At 37.2% G+C, this 19,225-nt stretch overlaps 1 protein-coding gene across 1 annotated transcript in view; it reads right to left on the bottom strand.

Annotated features, from left to right (window-relative positions):
* Positions 1 to 295: 295 nt before the first annotated feature.
* LOC149218380 (AP-2 complex subunit alpha-1-like) overlaps positions 296 to 19,225 on the bottom strand; it is a 185,884-nt gene continuing 166,954 nt past the window's right edge. Inside the window, exons 15-27 of the mRNA XM_089383930.1 lie at positions 17,672 to 17,778; positions 17,319 to 17,423; positions 17,013 to 17,133; positions 16,672 to 16,845; positions 16,285 to 16,527; positions 10,951 to 11,031; positions 2,544 to 2,708; positions 2,278 to 2,364; positions 2,049 to 2,174; positions 1,527 to 1,607; positions 1,377 to 1,448; positions 1,202 to 1,281; positions 296 to 1,092 (exon numbers count right to left, since the gene is read on the bottom strand). Of these exons, the coding sequence (XP_089240056.1) occupies positions 951 to 1,092; positions 1,202 to 1,281; positions 1,377 to 1,448; positions 1,527 to 1,607; positions 2,049 to 2,174; positions 2,278 to 2,364; positions 2,544 to 2,708; positions 10,951 to 11,031; positions 16,285 to 16,527; positions 16,672 to 16,845; positions 17,013 to 17,133; positions 17,319 to 17,423; positions 17,672 to 17,778 (1,584 nt within the window). The 3' untranslated portion in view covers positions 296 to 950. The remainder of the gene's footprint in view (positions 1,093 to 1,201; positions 1,282 to 1,376; positions 1,449 to 1,526; positions 1,608 to 2,048; positions 2,175 to 2,277; positions 2,365 to 2,543; positions 2,709 to 10,950; positions 11,032 to 16,284; positions 16,528 to 16,671; positions 16,846 to 17,012; positions 17,134 to 17,318; positions 17,424 to 17,671; positions 17,779 to 19,225) is intronic.

Consider the following 19,225-nt stretch of genomic DNA (forward strand, 5'->3'; position numbering starts at 1 on the left):
AACATGCATGCACCTTTCCTTTACTTTCCCTTGTGATGTTAGACGCAAGTAATTGGTAGGCAAGTTTCCTCATAGCCAGTGCAGATTAAAGACATTCATATAATGATATAGGTCTATAAAAAATGCTGAATTGTATGTTGAGAGAATAGATAGATTTCCTTAAACCATAAAGATGGTTGAATGACTTTATCAGCTATTATTTACCAAACAATTCATTTGGTTCTGTTTTAACTTTCTTTCTCAGAAGGGGTTGCAAATTAAATTCTTCCATGTATGGCACACACACCCACGGATATATAAACAAGAAAACAAGAAATTTTAAAAATACAAAATTAGTTGCAAAGTTGAACATCAACTACTAGTTCTTACCAAATGATTCATTTGGTCCTCCTGATTTTATTGAATAAATATTGAACTAATTGGAAATGACAAACTATTACAATGATGGTCACTCATAACCTTGCATAGCCTACTTCTCAAACTTCAAAATACAGAAGGTCCCCACAGGAACCTGTGCTGAGAATTACAAATAAAAAAATACTCACATGGCTAATGATTCGAGACAAGGATGTGATACTGAACGAAGAAGCTCTGATAACTCACCCCAAATGCATCTCAGTAGAACTGAATGGATTCGAAATATCACTCCTGATTCTGTTAAAATTCACTATGCTCTTAATCTTCTCCGCGAGCACTTGCATTGCACCAATTTTCTCCTAGGTAGCCGTTCAAAATTCAAGACTTTGAAATTAGACAGCACACCACTGACATGAGGCCACTCAAAGAGCTCATATATACTTGGAATATCGGAGAGAACAATTAGCCCATATCCACTGATGAGATGAAATGCAATCTAAATTAACCAGAGAGAACAGCTGCAGGATCTGTAAACCATAATTGGTATACTCAGAGATAACAAATAGACCATACCCATTGAGATGAAATGCATTCTAAATTAAACCAGCAAGAACATCTGCAGGATCTGTAATAACAGATGGTACTGCAGCTGGTGGAGGTAGTGATGGAGCTACGCGAGTTGCAGGAGGAGCTGTAGGAATGTTGACAAGCTGCTCCTTAATAAATTCCTTAAACCTATAATTGAATGCAAAATAAAATACCAGGTAAGTGCATTTTAAGATTCTTGCATGGATCAACATTGGTCAAAAGATATATCATCAAATATCATTGACAGATAGCTTACTCAAATGTCGTGATGGGATCAGATGATGCAACAGTCATCCGCAATTGTGTTCTGTCAGATGGGTCTGTTTCAACTCTAAGCTGGTGCATCAAAAAACATGGCATAAGAACAGTATTTCTTGGGAAAACTAGAGAAATGAAAAATAAAAATAGTTGTACTGCGAACTTAGGTGTACCAAGCAAAGTGTGGCTCTTGGAGCCTCAGAATAAAATGTGGTACTTGCAACTAAATTGTTAGGATTGGGATCCTGCAAGAGAATATACGCAGTCAATCTACCAAAGAGAAACAAGATATTGTGAAAATACATACAGAGAACCATACTCACAAGTCCTGGAGAAACAGTTATCCGAAGGCTGTTGAATAGATTTGCCATTTCAGAAATTGACAGAGGCTTCACACCTCTGACCTGTATTTAAAATAATCAATTCTTCAAGTTAGAGATCATCAACATAAACTGCTAGATCCAGTACAGCTTCAAATCAGCACTAGAAGACTGTGAAATGACAGCACAGCCTCAAATCAGCACTAGAAAACTTTGTGTGAGATAAATGGACTTAAAACAAGAATAGCCAGAAACATTTGGCAGCTTTACTGAACACCATACCAACTATTCTTACAAGCCATTATGGACTACTAGAGTGTATAATCGCAAAGTCATTAAGACAAGAAATTTTAAGAAGCATTTGGTACACGGTACACCTATATATTTGGAAAAATATGATCCAAAGTATTCCAAACAATATATTTCCTTAATTTTAGCTCATGCAACATAGACACACAGACTGCTTATTTTAAAAAGGTGAATTTCCATAGAACTGTATCCCCCACATATATTGAAGATACCTACCACTTCTTGCAGCTTCATTGGTGGGCCAGCAAGTGCTCTCCATTGAGGGAAAAAGTCATCAACAGACATAGATATAGGTTGTAGAAATTTGTTGAAGACGACAGGCAACCGTAGCTTGACATTTACCTGCAACAAAGAAAAAGAAGTTGTGCCACATTCCCAAAATTCCTTGTGCAAGATCAGATACATACTATATTAAAAGATTTACAAATGAGAGAGTTTGTCATACTGGAATAGCGTTATTTTTATAGGAGAAGTCTAGAACTGCCACATCTCTGCTAGCTCGTAGATTCACAACTTCAAGTGGACACTGCACCTGCACCAGCAATATAAGAGGGTTTAGATTATTATAGACAAAACCTCAAAGATCTTCAAAACCAAGGAAACTAAAATTTATTGTCGAAAAGACCAAGCAGCTTCTGGTACTCATTAAATTTGTTTATAAGAGAACAAATCAATGTAACATCTACAACATCTCAACATGGTTGTGCCTACCTGAGCTCTCGGAGGAATTGTATCAGGAACATGTGAAAGCTGCATTTTTAAATGTGCAGGCGGCAAAATGACAGCTTGAACATAAGATAGTGTTGAAGTATTCTTGTTGCCCAAGAAGAGGACAAGACGTCCATGATGAGCTCGCCATTCAGCCTTTAAACCTATCTGTACACAATAGGCATTTCAATCAACAATTGCATGCAGAGAATGAAAGCCATATACAAATAAGAATATGTATACATGATTTACAGTAATAAAAAGACCCATTTTCAACAAGTCAGCTGCAGTCGCATTCTGACTATGTTCCTATGAGATACACAAATCTGAAAACCTGGATCTATAATAACAAATTCTGTAGAAAACACAAGCAAAGGTAACATCTATGTCTAAATTTTAAATAAATTCATAATGTTAAATCAAACCAGGCTACAGCAAATAGAAATGTACCCATTGCATACCTTTAAGAACATATTCAGTAAGACATTAAGAACGAGTCAAATCAAAACTCATGGCCATGGAATATGATATCAGATAAGTGACTTATCAGGATTTCATGTCAGTTCATGTGCTTTAACCAGAAATTCACAGAAAAATTGATAGTCAGATTCTTATGTGAGATTGAACAGAGATTCAGAGATAACTTGGAAGCTTCACAAACTTCTACATTTGCTGCATATCACCTTAAACGCATCAATCATGCTTTAGAAGAATTTTCAAACAGCAACATCTACATTTATATTTCATAACCCTTTTTTGCTCTTTTGAGCAAAAATGTAAAATACACAGATGTAAACTATAAAAGATGTTTCACCCGCCTACATTACCCATGCAAACTCAATTTCATCACTAAAACCAAGCATATCTTCATTAATGGAATATTGCAGAAGAAGATTTTCGATGGTCTTTTCTTGGCCTGAAACGAGACCGTCAGCAAAGTAGCAAACTGAGACAAAAGAAGAGAAAGATGACAATTATTATATTTTCCAAGTTATAACAGTAGCTTGGATGAAACAAAGTAGCAAACTGACACAAAAGAAGAGAAAGATGACAGTTACTATATTTTCCAAGTTATAACCACTAGCTTGGATGAAACAAAGGCTCCCGGCTCAGATGCAGATGAGAGATGAATTTCAACAGTCACAATTGCTTGGCCACTATAATAGGCAAGAAGGTAAATCACCAAATCCATGCTTAATAAGCCACAATAGGATATCCCTTGTTCATGACCTCATTCCCCATTAATATGATGGCTATGACTCTATAAAGAGCCAGTCTCAAATCACACTTGATTACTGATTGGAAGAAACATGGGATATAGAAAACAACAATCCAGTTATTCCTGAATACAAATTTCGTGGTCCATTACAGTCGGGGACAATCTAGTTCAAAAGAATTCCCTTATCAAAAGCCTGTCATGCTATCGACCTATTGGAACATTCTTTAGAAGCTTCTTGTGTGCAAGTGCAGGTTCCACACTGTTAGATTTTTAGACCCACAGTTTTTGTGAGGTTTAGTTTCTGTCTCAACCAAGGACAGTCAAGATTGCCACCTAGTGCCATACAGATGCTCCTTTTTCTACAGGAACTCATGAAAAACCTACCACCACACATGGTATCCCGATACAGATATCTCCAGTCCTATTTGAAACAGTAGAGGATTCAAATGTCCAGGTAAATTTGTAAATGCTCTTGAAGACATGTTTATATCACGTTCCCCTGGATCAAAAGTTGTCCCGGTAACTATGAAACCACATTCTACTGTAATTTGAATTTAGTGAACCTTTTCTTTTCTGTAGTCAAAGCAAAGCCCAATGACTAAAGTATTTGACTGATCAGAATTCATCAACAAATGATATGCTCTATTCATAAGAGAAAGATGAAGTGGTGATGCATAAACATTTTGACCAGTCACACAATTTTACCATTCATTTCTGCTACTTGCATTAATATATTTTTCTCTTCAGAAATGGGATTTCAACTCAAAATAACAGAACTACTGTATCTCAAAGAGACTGACTATGACAAATACAACTAGGCCTTCCAAATCAGTGTTGCACTTATCACGATATTATCAAAACTATAGTGATAATATCACCAGTATATATCACGATAACTTTCCCTTTTGAAATTATTGCTATAATTTCAATTTATCATGATAATTTAGACAATTATGGCGATAGTTTGGAAATTATTGCCCTGTCTTTACGATAATTTTCCCTTTTGAAATTATTGCTATAATTTCAATTTATCATGATAATTTAGACAATTATGGCGATATTTTGGAAATTATTGCCCTGTCTTTGTCATTATCACTTGATATTTGATAACCAATTTCTTAGTCATTTAGCTCTCAATCTTTTAACAGCGAGTTAGGGGTTTGAACTCCAAGGATACCATGACTATTTTCTATCAAGTAAACAAGGCAAAATCTGTTGTTTTCATTTCCCTACATCCATTTCAATGAGATACATACCCTAGTAGTTAATGGAGTATTAAATTCTTGAAGTAAAAGTTACTTAGAATATTAATATTACCATTAATTGTTTCAGGATGTTTGGGAGTGGTTCAAACCTCATTGGATTTCATATAGAGAAAGTACAATTTTAGATGCCATTCAAAATTTAGCATACTTAAAAGTTTCAGCATTTCAGGATTGGCAGGATTGCAATGTTTCTACTGGATTCTGTGATGTATGAGGGTATGAAAACTGACATTTAAGCAAGAGCACCAAGCCCTCTATGTACCGCAATGTTGGTGGGCATTGATTGAACCCCTCCTTCATGACCCTAGTAAAAATGTACCCTTCACTCAAGCCAAATCACTGATTAGGCTGGTTAAGCTTTTTCTATCTTATTTTGATGCTTGGAGAATGATATTGGTAAGGGGGATCCCAATATACGCAATGATTTTGGTGTTATGTAGTTAATTTATGTAGCATGATTTATTTATTTTTTACTCTAGGGGCCACTTAGAGCGATCTTTCTTTGATGTATTCTGATTCAAAGATGGAATGCACTTGGTGTTTTATTTTGGTTATATTCATCCATACTTGTTACGCCGAAAGGCGTTTTCTCTATGGAGTTGGTTGGGCAAACATTGTTCATCCCAGCCAATCCTAGATCTCTATTTTCTTCCTCCTCTCTGTTAAAATTTGACGCGTGGAAAATTCACCACCTGGAGAAGTCGTCGTTGCTTTGCGTTGGGGCTCTCCACCAATGACGTGGGGTTGAGTGCGGCGATTTACACCTCCATTCAAACCGCAATAGCTCCCCCCATCAAATCCCTTTTCCTGCCCTTCAACGTCGAGGTTCCTGCCACAGTGTGCCTACTCTCGCTACAGAGGCCATTCTTACCGGTAATGTCCGACAGAGTCGCCATAATCACGGGTGTGTATTTGTTGCTCCTGGACTTTTAGCCGCTCTCTTCCTTGTCTAGCAAGCTACATGCATTGATTTTTCTTGGCCTTTTGCTCGCACCTTTGTCTCTCCCTACTACGCCCTTTATTTCAAAGCTCAGAAACCAGGCCTCGATGAAACACCTGCAACCATGTCGGGATGTGAGGGTCCTAACAATCAATGTACCTGAAAAAGTAGCAATGCAGATTGAATTTGTCTCTGCTTTCCGTCCCACGATTCCTTTCACCAAACAAGATTTACCTATTTGTGAAATGAAATATTTATTTTGGTTTGGACATTTGAAGGTGATTTGTTTACAGTCGTTTACTAGGGAGATAAGGTCTTACCATAAGTTGGCACCACAGTGTTCGCACTCTGCACTCAGTTGGTTCTTTGCAAGCGTCGAGTTGTGGCGACCCATTGCGCATAAGAACATGACACCTCCATTTGACATTTCATGAGCTCAAGCACCAAACAATTGGCGTAGGTCCTTATGGATACAGTCAAGCATGCAACCAATCTCCATTGAACAGGGCTCGCAGCGATTCAACTGATTTGATCGTAGACAATATGCCAGGGTTGAGCGATTCGAACAAGGAGGTAATTCGACGTTCAGTAATCTATGAAACGAATTCAAAATGCAAACATTGACAAATATGTCGAATAATATTCTTTGAAAAATTGCTTAGCATATTTTTGTGTGCTTAGCAGTGTTTTTAAACGCGGCCGGCTCTAAACAGACTCGGCCGAGTTGATCCGAGTCGGTAAAAAAAAATTTGACCCGGCCATTGAACCGGTTCGGCTGGCCGGGTTAATACCGTGTCGGCTGAGTTGTTACACAACTCGACCGGCTCGGCCGAGTCTGTGTCAACCCGGACGAGTTACGGACAGCAGCCAGTGAACCCCAAAAAACCGCTTTTTTTTTCTGAGTGTGGGGGACTCCCTAGGCTTCCCTGTCTGACTCTAATCCCTAGTATTGATATGCTATTCATGGTAATATTAAATTCTTAAAGTAAAAGGACTTTTACTTAAATTTTTAACATTACCATGAAATGACTCGGGATGTTTGAGAGTGGTTCCGACCTCATTGGATTTCATATGGAGAAAGTAGAATTTTAGATTTCATTCAAAATCCAGCAGACTTATCAGTTTTTCAGGATTTCAGCATTGGGGCATTGCAATGTTTCCATTGAATTTTGTCATGTATTAGGGTATGCAACTCGTATTTAATCAAGAGCACCAATCCCTCTATGTACTTTGATGTTAGTGACATTGGTTGTCGAACTCCTATGGGATTCGCTCCCGCTCCCCACTTTCGCTCCCACTCCCAAGTAACACTGAGCCAGATGATGTTGGCAACTCTAGCAGTAGCCAGTAGTACTGGTCACAGACTTTTGTTGTTGAGGCCATTTCTAGCCTCCTTGGTTATGTGTTTTTGTTTTGATCTCTATATCATCATCATGTATGTATTGGACAGTGCACTAGGTGCCATTTTGATATAATGGATATATTCATGAGCCTACTTTGATCATACGTTGTCTTCTATCTATATTCTAATGCTGTGTGTTTGGAAACATGAATGAAAATCTTTAAAATTATGTGTTTTTATAAAAATAAATATTTAATGTATTTTTTACAACGACCGAGTCATTGAAATCGAGCCGGTCGAGTCGATACCGAGTCGGAGTCGACCCTCAGCCGAGTCAAAGTCGGAGTCGGAGTTTTAAAACATTGGTGCTTAGGTGTCAATTGTTTCCTTGATGCAATGCTAACCCCAACGATATATGGTCTTCACTGAAAAAAAGTACCATGACCTGGCAATGTACCCTTCACTGATTAGGCTGGTTAGGCTTTTTCTATCTTATTTTAATGCTTAGAGAGTGACATTGATAAGGGGGATCCCAATATACGCAATGATTTTAATGTTATGTAGCTAATTTATGTAGCATGATTTATTTATGTTTTACTCTAGGGGGCACTTGGAGCACTCTTTCTTTGATGTATTCTTATTCAAAGATGGAATGCACTTGGTGTTTTATTTTGGTTATATGTATCCTTACTTGTTACACCGAAAGGAGTTTTCTCTATGGAGTTGGTTGGGCAAACATTATTCATCCCAACCAATCCTACATATTTATTTTTCTTCCTCCTCTCTGTTAAAATTTGACGCGTGGACAATTCACCCCCTGGAGAATTCGTCGTCTGTCTCACATGTTGTTGCTTCGCATTGGGGCTCTCCACCAGTTACGTGGGGTTGAGCGTGGCAGTTTACACCTCCATCCAAACTGCAATAGCTCCCCCCACCAAATCCCTTTTCCTTCTCTTCAACGTCAAGGTTCCTGCCACGGTCTGCCTACTCTCGCTACAGAGACCATTCTTACCGGTAATGTCCTACGGATTCGCCATAGTCATGGGTGTGTATTTGTTGCTCCTGGACTTTTAGCTGCTCTCATCCTCGTCTGGAAAGCTACATGCATTGATTCTTCTTGGCCTTCTGCTCGCACCTTTGTTTCTCCCTGCTACACTCTTTATTTCGAAGCTCATAAACCAGGCCTCAATGAAACGCCTAAAGGCACATCGGGATGTGAGGGTCCTAACAATCAATGTACCCAAAAAAGTAGCAATGCAGATTGAATTTGTCTTTGCTTTCCGTCCCAACGATTCCTTTCACTAAACAAGATTTACCTATTTGTGAAATGAAATATTTGTTTTGGTTTGGATATTTCAAGGTGATTTGTTTACAGACATTTACCATGGAGATAAGGTCTTACCATAAGTTGGCACCATAATGTTCGCACTCTGCACTCGGTCGATTCTTTGCAGGCGTCGAGTTGCGGCAACCCATTGAGCATAAGAACATGACGCCTCCATTTGACATTTCATGAGTTCAAGCACCAAACAATTGGCCTAGGTCCTTCTAACTACAATCAAGCATGCAGTCAATCTCCATTGAACAGAGCTCGCAGCAATTCAAATGATTTGATCATAGACAACAAGCAGGGGTTGAGTGATCCGAACAGGGAGGGAATTCAATGTTCAATAATCTATGAAACGAATTTGAAATGCAAACATTGCTAAATATGTCAAATAATCTTCTTTGAGAAATTGCCTAGCATATTTTTGTGTGCTAAGGTGTCGATTGTTTCCTTGATGCAGTGCTAACCCCAATGATATATGGTCTTCCTTGAAAAGAAGCACCATGAGTTGGCACTATCCTTGGAAAACTATCTTCATAATTAATTAAAAATTCCTCAAGAGCCACAGACAACGTTCAACTTGATCCATTTTAGATACACATTTTGTAGCATCTTTCAGAGAACCAACCTTCAATGTGGTTGGGGCCATTTCCTCTTTACATGTATTACCAATATTCACTATGACATTGATGTGGCCTGCATATGCCTTTAAATAATGATTTATGATAATGAAAGGTATCCATGGTTCGATACCCTTTAAGGTGTAATGGAAAAACATGCTCTCCAAAATATAATATGCTGCCCATAATACACTCTCCATGCTCTTTATTAATATGCTCTCCAAATGCTCTTTCGATCAACGTATACTTTAAAGTTAAATAAAGTAGTTGATTAGGTTTTTTATGCATTGAGTTTCAAAATTATCGTTCATATAGTATTTATTTTTTAAAATAATTATTTTATCATACTGAAAAGTACTTTACTGCCCAAGTTTATTATAGGGGAGATATTTTCTTATAATACAATATGTATTATATATTTATTTTAATTATGGATCTATTAAGTGTTAATGGATCAAATTTCCTAATGTGCAAATGTATGTTAGAGTACAAAACTTGGAAGAACCCCTGTGTAAGTCCTCGTGTGTGTTTGCTTACCTCACTATTGTTTATCTATGTGTTTCATCTTTGGGCTAACAATTTCTTAAAGTCCTCTGATCACTCTCGATGGTAAGCACTTAAATGCAAGTCAGACACTTGCACCACCCAAACCACATCACTATTACCATCGTTCACTCACCTTCCACATAATAAAACATCTCCCTTGACACTACCCCCTTTGATTGCAAGGACTAGAGTGGTTCCTGAGGTTTGGAGGTTAGAAAGTTCTTTCCCTTCAGTGTGGCATTGCGCACCCCATAAGGTGACATCGATGATGTAGCCTGACATGTCGCACAAGGAGATAGTTTCCTTCCACATTCCCCCCACACCTATCGGAGTTCATTTGCACCTCTCGGTGCAATTTCTACTTATATACACAAGAAACATTGCATATTTGTGTATAATGGTTTGGATTCATAGAATGCACATGAATTTTCTTTTCAAAACTTGAATATTGTACATATTTTTTGGCTGACCAATCTTTTGGTCGAGTTCTTATAACATTGTTGAGCATGTTGAGACCATTTTCCATGAAGCAAACAACAGGAGATCTGCTATTTTCATTGCCATGATTCATGCATGAGATTCATTTATTGATGTTTTCATGTGACTTTGTATCATCCTGTCAGATATTAGGACTCAGGAGTCAGGACTCAGGACAAATACCATGTTTCAGTATCGATATCTGATGTACCACTTGACATATTATGCATCTTCTATATCAATTTTATTTTCATATTTATGTTGTGATATGTTTGTTTAATGTTGGTGTTGCTTTAAAAGTTAAAAATTGAAAAAAATATATATAATATATATTGTATTTTTTTCAAGTTACCTAATAATTTCCAATATAGACGATAATTTAAATTTTGGACCACTGGCAATAAATTCCCAATAACGATAAATGTAACATTGTTCCAAGTAAATAATTTCATGGCAATTTTCAATTTAGACCAACAGCAAAGGCAATTGTAGATGATCTATTGCCTTTTCAGCCTGAGTTCCAAACTTAAATAGCAGCATACTAATAAAAATGAATATTGAAAATTTCAGATAAAATTGTCTGTATTTATATTTTATGTAGGAATCCCACGATGCAACAAGTTTGCTGGAACATCTATTACAGGAAACAGAGGAGCATGTATCAGATGTAATACCTGAATAAAGGGGTCTTCATAGAGGACACCGCTATCTTTTAGGCATAAACCTTGAAAACGCTCAGTAATGCTCCCAATTGGCTGCATTAGACAGATATTCATGGGTAAGAACTTATACCATTTTTTATGCTGCAGTACTCTAATAGCAGAATGAAGATACAGCATGCCACTTTCCATATATGCATATGTAATGATTTCAAAACTAATTAGGCAGAAAATGTTTCGACATTTCAAATGAATGAATACACGAGATTCTTATGACAAAGCCAAAAGGAAGCGCCACTATTGTTATTGATCTACATTCAAGACTATCTGGATATAGGACCTCAGTAGTTTGACTATCAATATTTTTGTCATTTCTTTAAATTAATCCATATGCAATTGTGTACTGCCACATTTGGAAAGGGCATATTATTAATCACTGAATTCCCGAACTATAGATATGAAAGGTAATTTTTAAACATGATATCTCTGACCGTCTTCAGTTCACAGTTCTCATGCTATACCTTATCCTGAGTTGTTTCCAATCCAGTTAGCTAATCTGGTATAAGAATAATGTACAATATATATTTTAAAAGCATGTATGCCAACCTTAAAAGTGCAGCTGAAGTGTGGAATTTTGGAATAGCACAAGACAGTGGAGATATGGTTTTGTGTTATACAATTTTGGAAAAGGGAATCTGGGGGCATCTTGTCACTAAGAAATGTTCAAGATAGGAGAAAAATAAATTATAGTATCACTAAAAATCTACCATATTGTAGGCCTTGGCATTACAGTATTCAGCAACAAGGTATCACAAGGCATAGTCTGAGGAAAATATCAGCCATTATGTATGCCATCCACAAATATAAATTCCCCCAAAGACTAGCAAGTAGCATCCTTCTTAGCAGTGTTGCGAAAATCATGATATTATTGCGATAACAATAAAAAATTGCGAGTTTTTAAAATGCTAATATTATCGCCTGATTACTACGCGGTATTTTTCCAAAAAATCGGTGAAAAAATCGCGATAATTTCGAAGTTATCGCAATTTGATCGGAAGTTATCATGGGGGTTGCGGACAGCACATTTTTTAAATGGAAAACATGATTTTATTCTGTCATTTTGAACAGACAGTAGCGTGGATTGAGAGTTTAGAAGGAGAGGAACCCTGGAAGGCGTCTACTAGGGCAGAGGATGAGGAAGCTTGGAGATTTAGCAAGAGAACTTCATCTTTGGAGCAAATTTCTCCGGCAAACTGTGGTTTCCAGGTATGGGAACCAAATTTGGCCATTTTGTTTTGATTTTTTTCTTGTTTTGCTTGGGTTTCTATAACCCATTGTTTATCAAAGATTTTTTAGTGGATTTGATAGTGTTTTTTTTTCATTTTTGTTGCATAGAGTGGAGAGAGTTCATTTTGGATTGAATTGAGGTTTTTTTGTTTGTTAAATTGTCAAAAATTCAATGTGTTGTGTCATCATGTCATGTATGTAATTTTTTTTTTATTTTTGTAACTTGCAATTCTTATTGTGTCGTAGGTTCAACTTCAAAGTTCAAACTTCATCTTACATTAAAACTCAAGAGTTCAACCAAGTTACAAACATGCCAAGGAAATTGGACCCTCTGTGGGAATTTGGTGAACCTAATGGAGGGTTTGATAGATTCAACTTGTCTTGCAAGTTGTGTGGGCAGCATATGTCAGGGAGGGTTTATAGATTGAAGTATCACCTTGTAAAAATCCCTGAACATGATGTAGGGCCTTGCGAAAATACAAATGCGGAAATCATCCGAAGAGCCATGAGATCATTGAAAGAATTAGAGCAAGAGAGAGTAGTCAAAGCAGAAGTGAAAAAACAACTAGCAGGGAGGGTGTTAAGCTCAGGTGAATATGGAAATGGCACTGGTTCTACTTCAGCATCAATGTCTACAACCAACCCTGTAGCTACCACATCATTTTTTGTTCCTAGAACCACGCCTGGTTCACAACCATCTATCACTTCAATGCTTAAAAAAACTGAGAAAGAACAAGCTGACAAGTTGTTGAGCAAGTTTCTCCTTTGGAGTGATATTCCTTTTAGCATTCCAATAATCCATTTTTCCAGCCTGTTGTTGATGTTATTGCAATTGTTGGCCCAGGGTACAAAATCCCTTCTTACGATGACTTTAGAGGCCGCATTCTTCAAGATGAAAAGGTTGGAGGAGTTTATGCCATCATAGGCACAAACTGGATGCACTGTGATGTCAGATGGTTGGACCGACCAAAAAGGGAGAACCCTTATAAACTTCTTGGTTAATTGTCCCAAGGGGACAATGTTTATGAAATATGTTGATGCATCTTCACATGCCAATGATGCAAAAACTTTATGTGATTTGCTAGATGTGTTTATTTTGGAGGTGGGTGCAAAACATGTTGTCCAAGTAATGGACAATGCTGCAGATTATGTTGTTGCTGGCAAAATTCTTATGGAGAGGCATCCTACTTTATTTTGGACACCTTGCGCTGCACATTGTATTAATTTGATGTTGGAGGACATAGGAAAAATTTCTTTTGTCAAAGATATTGTTGTCTCATCAAAAAGCATTACAAAATTTATATATAATCATACATTTGTGCTTAGCTTGATGAAAAAATTCACCAACAACAAGGAGTTGGTGCGTCCTGCCATTACACAGTTTGCCACCAATTTCATATCGCTTCAATCCCTCTTGAATTCGATGTGGGATGTGAAGAGAATGTTTCTTTCAGAGGAGTGGCATGCTTTGACAATGAGCCGCAAATCAGAGGGAGAGGCCATATGCAGATTAGTTTCATACCAGGAAGACTTCTGAGCGGGAGTGCAGAAGGTGTGCATCGTTACTGAACCATTGGTAAATGTTCTTCGATTAGTTGATGGTGAGAAGCCCGCAATGGGCTATTTGTATAAGGCCATGGACAGGGCCAAAGAATCCATTCGGGCCTACTATGATGATAAGGGAGATGAAGGGTTTCAGAAACAATTCCTCATATGAGAAGTGACTGATGAACGATGGAACAACACACTCCATCGTCTGCAGGGATCTACCTGAACCCCACATTTTTTTTCCCATGTGGGTTCGTATTTGATGTTGAGATCATGGATGGATTCTTAACCTGTGTTCAAAGGATGGTGCGATCTCCAGCAGAACGTGTAGAAATCTCCAAAGAAATGGAGATATATAAGATGGCAGGTGGCACATTTGGCTTTGAGATGGTTGTGACTGATAGGACAACTAAAATGCCAAGTATTTTTTAGTTTGTTTCAAATTTCATTCTCTTCAAGTTCATAACTTCATACTTTGCTTCAACTTTCAAATTTCATTTTTTTCTTATGTTTATTTAAAATTCTATTTGTAATTTTGTTTTAGATGCATGGTGGAGAATCTATGTTGCCAGGGTACCCCATCTGCAAAAGCTTTCCATTCGAATCCTCGGCCAAACATGTAGCTCCTCAGAATGCAAGCGCAACTGGAGTGTATTTGAAAAAATACACAACAAGAAACGCAACATGTTAAACTTAAAACTTAAAATAGTGCAAATTTCCAATTAACTTTTTGAATTCATTAAACAATATTTTTTTATAATTATTATTTTATGATCTTTGTACAGGTTGGAGTCCCAGCGACTTAATGACATGGTGTACGTCTACTACAATCTTCGATTGTGGGTGAGGCAACTTGAGAGGATACCTGATATGGAGGCCATCTCATTGGATGGGATTGACACCATTGTTGCATGGAGGGTTGAAGTCGAGAGGCCTCTCATGGAGTCTGTCGATGATTGGTTAGAGCAGGAGGTAGTGGAAGACGTAGAGGGGGGGGAGGAGGAGGAGGTGACACCACCTACGCGGGCTACCCCTGCCACTAGTAGAGGACGTGGTCTACCTCCTCTAGCTCCTACTTCTTCAGGTTCTAGAGTACAGCAGAGTCCACTACCAACTCCATCGGCATCTACATCTAGAGGGAAAGGGAAAGCGATTGCATTTTCTCGCAAGAGGGCCAGAGAAAATAAGTAGTATTAGACTTTAGTTATTTTGTTCATTTCATTGTATATGACATTATGACTCATGATATGAGATACATTATTATATTTTTTGTTGATATTTTGAGGCTGAGTTGGGACTCAGGAGTCAGGACTTACTATTCAGGACAATGATTCATTGTTATGTGTGATGTAGCACTAGAAATGATATTACACATCTTATATGTTAGTTCTTTTATCATATTTATGTGTCAATGTATTTATTTTATGTTGTAGATGCTTTAGATATTAAAAAAAATTGAAAAAAAATGAATATTTTTGTATTTTACGATTTTTTTCACGATTATTTCCCGATTTTTACGATTTTTTCCAATTTTTCCCAATAATGATTTTCGCAACACTGCTTTTTAGTATATAATCATAAACAACAAGATCTCTAACAAGGACTTGCACCAGGGATTTGGTGGGTTGCCTATTATAGTCTTTAATAATATTTTAAAATAAATAAAAGTTTCTGTTACAGGGGTACACATCTGGGGGCAGGATTTCGTTACTCAGTATGGGCATGGTTGTACCCAGAAGTACCCAAAAATACCCTGCCCCAATTCAGAGACATGCCTAGATTTTGGTTACAGTACCCTGATTTCAGGTACACCAGCAACAGTTTATGTAAAGCAAAAAGCCAAAGTACCCACAGTATGCTATGCTGAGAGCGATGAGAAATGAGACATGCCCTCCTAGCTCTGCATGTCGCATGTCCAGCATGTCATATATTCATGGGACATTAGCTTCCTGAGGGCATTACAAATTTGAAATATCACAATTTGTACCCTGAGATGATGTATATGAGAGAATGTAATGCATTATTGCTGCATCATTCATAAAATTAATGTTTCATACAGTCTTTCTTATTGTCTGCTTTGCGTGTACACTATAAATTAACAAGAGCATGTACAATATGGTTTTCACTTTTAATAAGCCACTCTGTCCAGCGTTTTCTCCCTTGTCCTATTTCTAATTAACCAAACAGTAAACACTTGATTTTCAAAATACAGTAATCATCCAGACTCTACTTTACACCATACTCTACCTGGAAATGTGATCTTTATATCCAAAATAGCAGAATGTGATCTTCATATCCAAAATAAACCATAATAGTACATTTGCATCAAAACAAGTATGACAAGTTTCTTTCATTACTCGTGAGTTGTAACCTATCAAGGCAAAGGGATGCAATATACCAAACTACAGAAAGAGATAATTGATAGTTTAGAATATAAGTTGTGTCACAAGGATAACTGTCCTATAGAAGTTAGAACTATGCCTCACAAATCTGCACTATCAAAACCATAAATACCTGGACTGAAGTAGACTCTTCACCAAGAATTACAAGTGATAAATCCGAAGGCCCAGTTGGACCTTCATTTACCAAAACAGAACTAGCTTGAGTTGAATCGACTGGACCGGGAGGAGCTTCAATAGCAAGTGTACCCAGAAGATCGCCTAGGAGGTCAGCTGCTGGTGGTGGTGCAGTTAGAGAATCCGGCTTCGAAATGACCCCATTAGCCTGCTGGATTTCTGGCTCTACTACAGCAATTTCCTGTAGAGATAAAAATATGAGAACACACCAGTATACCTTAGTGATATAGTTATAGTTCCATTACAAATCCCAAAAAATGGTTACTGCTTGAGTGTCAAGGTATGCATTATCACGAAGAATTAATGGTCATGTCAAATTCCTTACCATAGTATGAGATGCTACAGGCATCTTTATCTTTCCAGTAGGTAGAGATCCATTAGCAGGCCGCTGATCTGAAACAACCAGTGCATTTGACATTTGCTGCTGCAATCTCAATTTTGTAGCACTGAGCTCAGCTGCATCACCCTCTGTATCTTCTGCTCTCCTCAATAATGCAGACTGACAAAAATGTGATAAACTTCAATAGCAAGTTCAACTGGAGCCCCATTTTGATAGAGGGCAATCTAATAGATCAAGAAATAGACCCCCTAAAGCCTTTTTAATGATGGATATAGAGCATACAAGTTAACACCACAGATCAAAATGTTTTCCAATCTCCATCATACCTGGCGTTCAGGAAATTTGGGCATTTCAGCCAATATGTCCATCAGGACTGGTCCTTTCTGACTTAGAGCAAAATATTCCACTGCTCGCTGTTGTATTTCTACATCAATATAGCTTTCATACCTGTACACCCATTAAGATTACATGTTTGTTAACTCTTGTGCTGCAAACAAATAGCTTAAATTTTGGGAGACATGAAAAAACCTGATATAATTGATTTACCAATAAAATGGGCCTCTGCAACATGATACAACGGAAACAAACGAAAGTTGAAAAGAAAGTAAGGCCCAAAACAAAGTTAGTCTTACTTGCTGAAAACTGCCCAGACATGTTCTTTCAGTTCTGGATCTGGAGGTTGTGTGTGCATCAGTATCTTTGCATATGTTGAAAGAAGAATTGCAACAGTAGGGATTCTGCACCCAAAATTATAAGTATTCGGAGGGCAAACATAAATTATATCTTATTTGCTTTGACTACTACCAGGAAAATAAGAAGATGAAAACAATAAACCATATCAAAAAACCAACAAACTTACGAAACAGTTGGGAGTTTGTCATGAATTCAGAGGGCAAACATATATTATATTTTAGTTGCTTTACAGTTAGCAGGAAAATAAGAAGACGGAAATAATAAACCATCTCAAAAAAACAAACAAACTTACGACACAGTTGGGAGTTTGTCATGAATGATAGCAAATATTTCCTTTGGGCTGCAACCAGGTCTTCTGGCTAAGAGATGACTATACTCTCCAAGCAGATATGCACCGACCTGTAAGTAAATATGAATATTTAGCTCAAGGGCTAGAATAGTAGATATCATAGGTGGATTTTGAATAACTCATAGCTACTTCCCTAAAAATTACTAGCACACTAATAAAATGTAAGTACCCTGAATGAGGGAACATTACATATGAGCATATTTTCAAATGTTGCTAAAATACATTAACACAGATAAGCCTTATGCATATAACAATCAAAAGTTTGCACTATTTTCTGACCAACAACTCATTTTACCGACCCTATTGCTGCATTATTTAAGTTTGTAAATCATGAGTACATATTCAAACAGCAGAAAAAATATTTGATATAGCTGTCCATTGCAGATAATAAAATTAAATAATAATAAAAAACTGGAAACGGGATTCAGTCATCCCCATGGCTTAATAATTTGTCCCTGTTAGATAATAATGGTCATAGCTATCACATAGCTGTAATTTTTCCATGTAGTAAAATCATGACTAATAACTAAGGTAGAGTTTGTTTAATAAAGTGATTTAACCATAACTTAATGAATATTAAGAAATAAACAGTAAAGTATTTACTATTCAGGAGTTACATAACATAGTCCACCTCTTACTATGTAATAAGACATTGTATCACTGAAAGATCAAACACCTCTATTCTCGTCGAAATAGGATATGCCAGCTTTGCCATCTACAGAGGTCAGAGTCATAGGATCACCTCATTTTCAGATCAATGTTGAAAAAGTTGGCATCAGGAATAAATCGGCAAGAGTTTGAAAAAAAATTGTAAAAATCGGGAAAAAGTCGGCATAATTATTAAAAAATAACTAACAAAAATATTCTTTTTTACAATTTTTTGGCATCGAAAGTATCCACAACATACAGATAAATGCATTGCCACACAAATATGAAAGAAAACTAATAGATAAGATGTATAAGAAATCTAGTGCTCCATCACATATCAACAATGAATCATGTCCAGAATCCTGAGTCCTGACTCATGTTGGAAATAGTGAGAGGGGGTGAATCAGAATTTCATTTCAATTAGTTAATTTTTAATCTTCATAGCATTAATTAACATTGGCATTAGATCAAAACATAAATCAACAATGCCATTCAACAATGCACAATATCAAAGACAGTAGACACGATATTTTTAGGTGGACACCCTTTTGGGAGAAAAACCACCAAATGCTTTAAATATAGGTCTTTAAAGATTACATCAATAGGAAGCTCCAACTTCCAAGGTTCTCCAACAGCAACTGGAAGGAGGCTCCAACCCCCTGATTTATTATCTCCAACTGAAAATATGCTTCAAAACCCTAATTTGCCAGCTCCAACTAGAAGGACACTCCAACACCCTAGCTTTATGAACTCCAACTGAAAGGATGCTCCAACACCATGCACATGCTCCAACCTGCCACCCTGAAGTGTTCTCAGACTCCAACCTGAAGGAGACTCCAATCTCCACCT

This window comes from Pinus tabuliformis, chromosome Q (genome assembly GCF_031772625.1).
Source record: "Pinus tabuliformis cultivar Carrire ecotype Pingquan chromosome Q, CPIR1, whole genome shotgun sequence".
NCBI lineage: Eukaryota > Viridiplantae > Streptophyta > Pinopsida > Pinales > Pinaceae > Pinus > Pinus tabuliformis.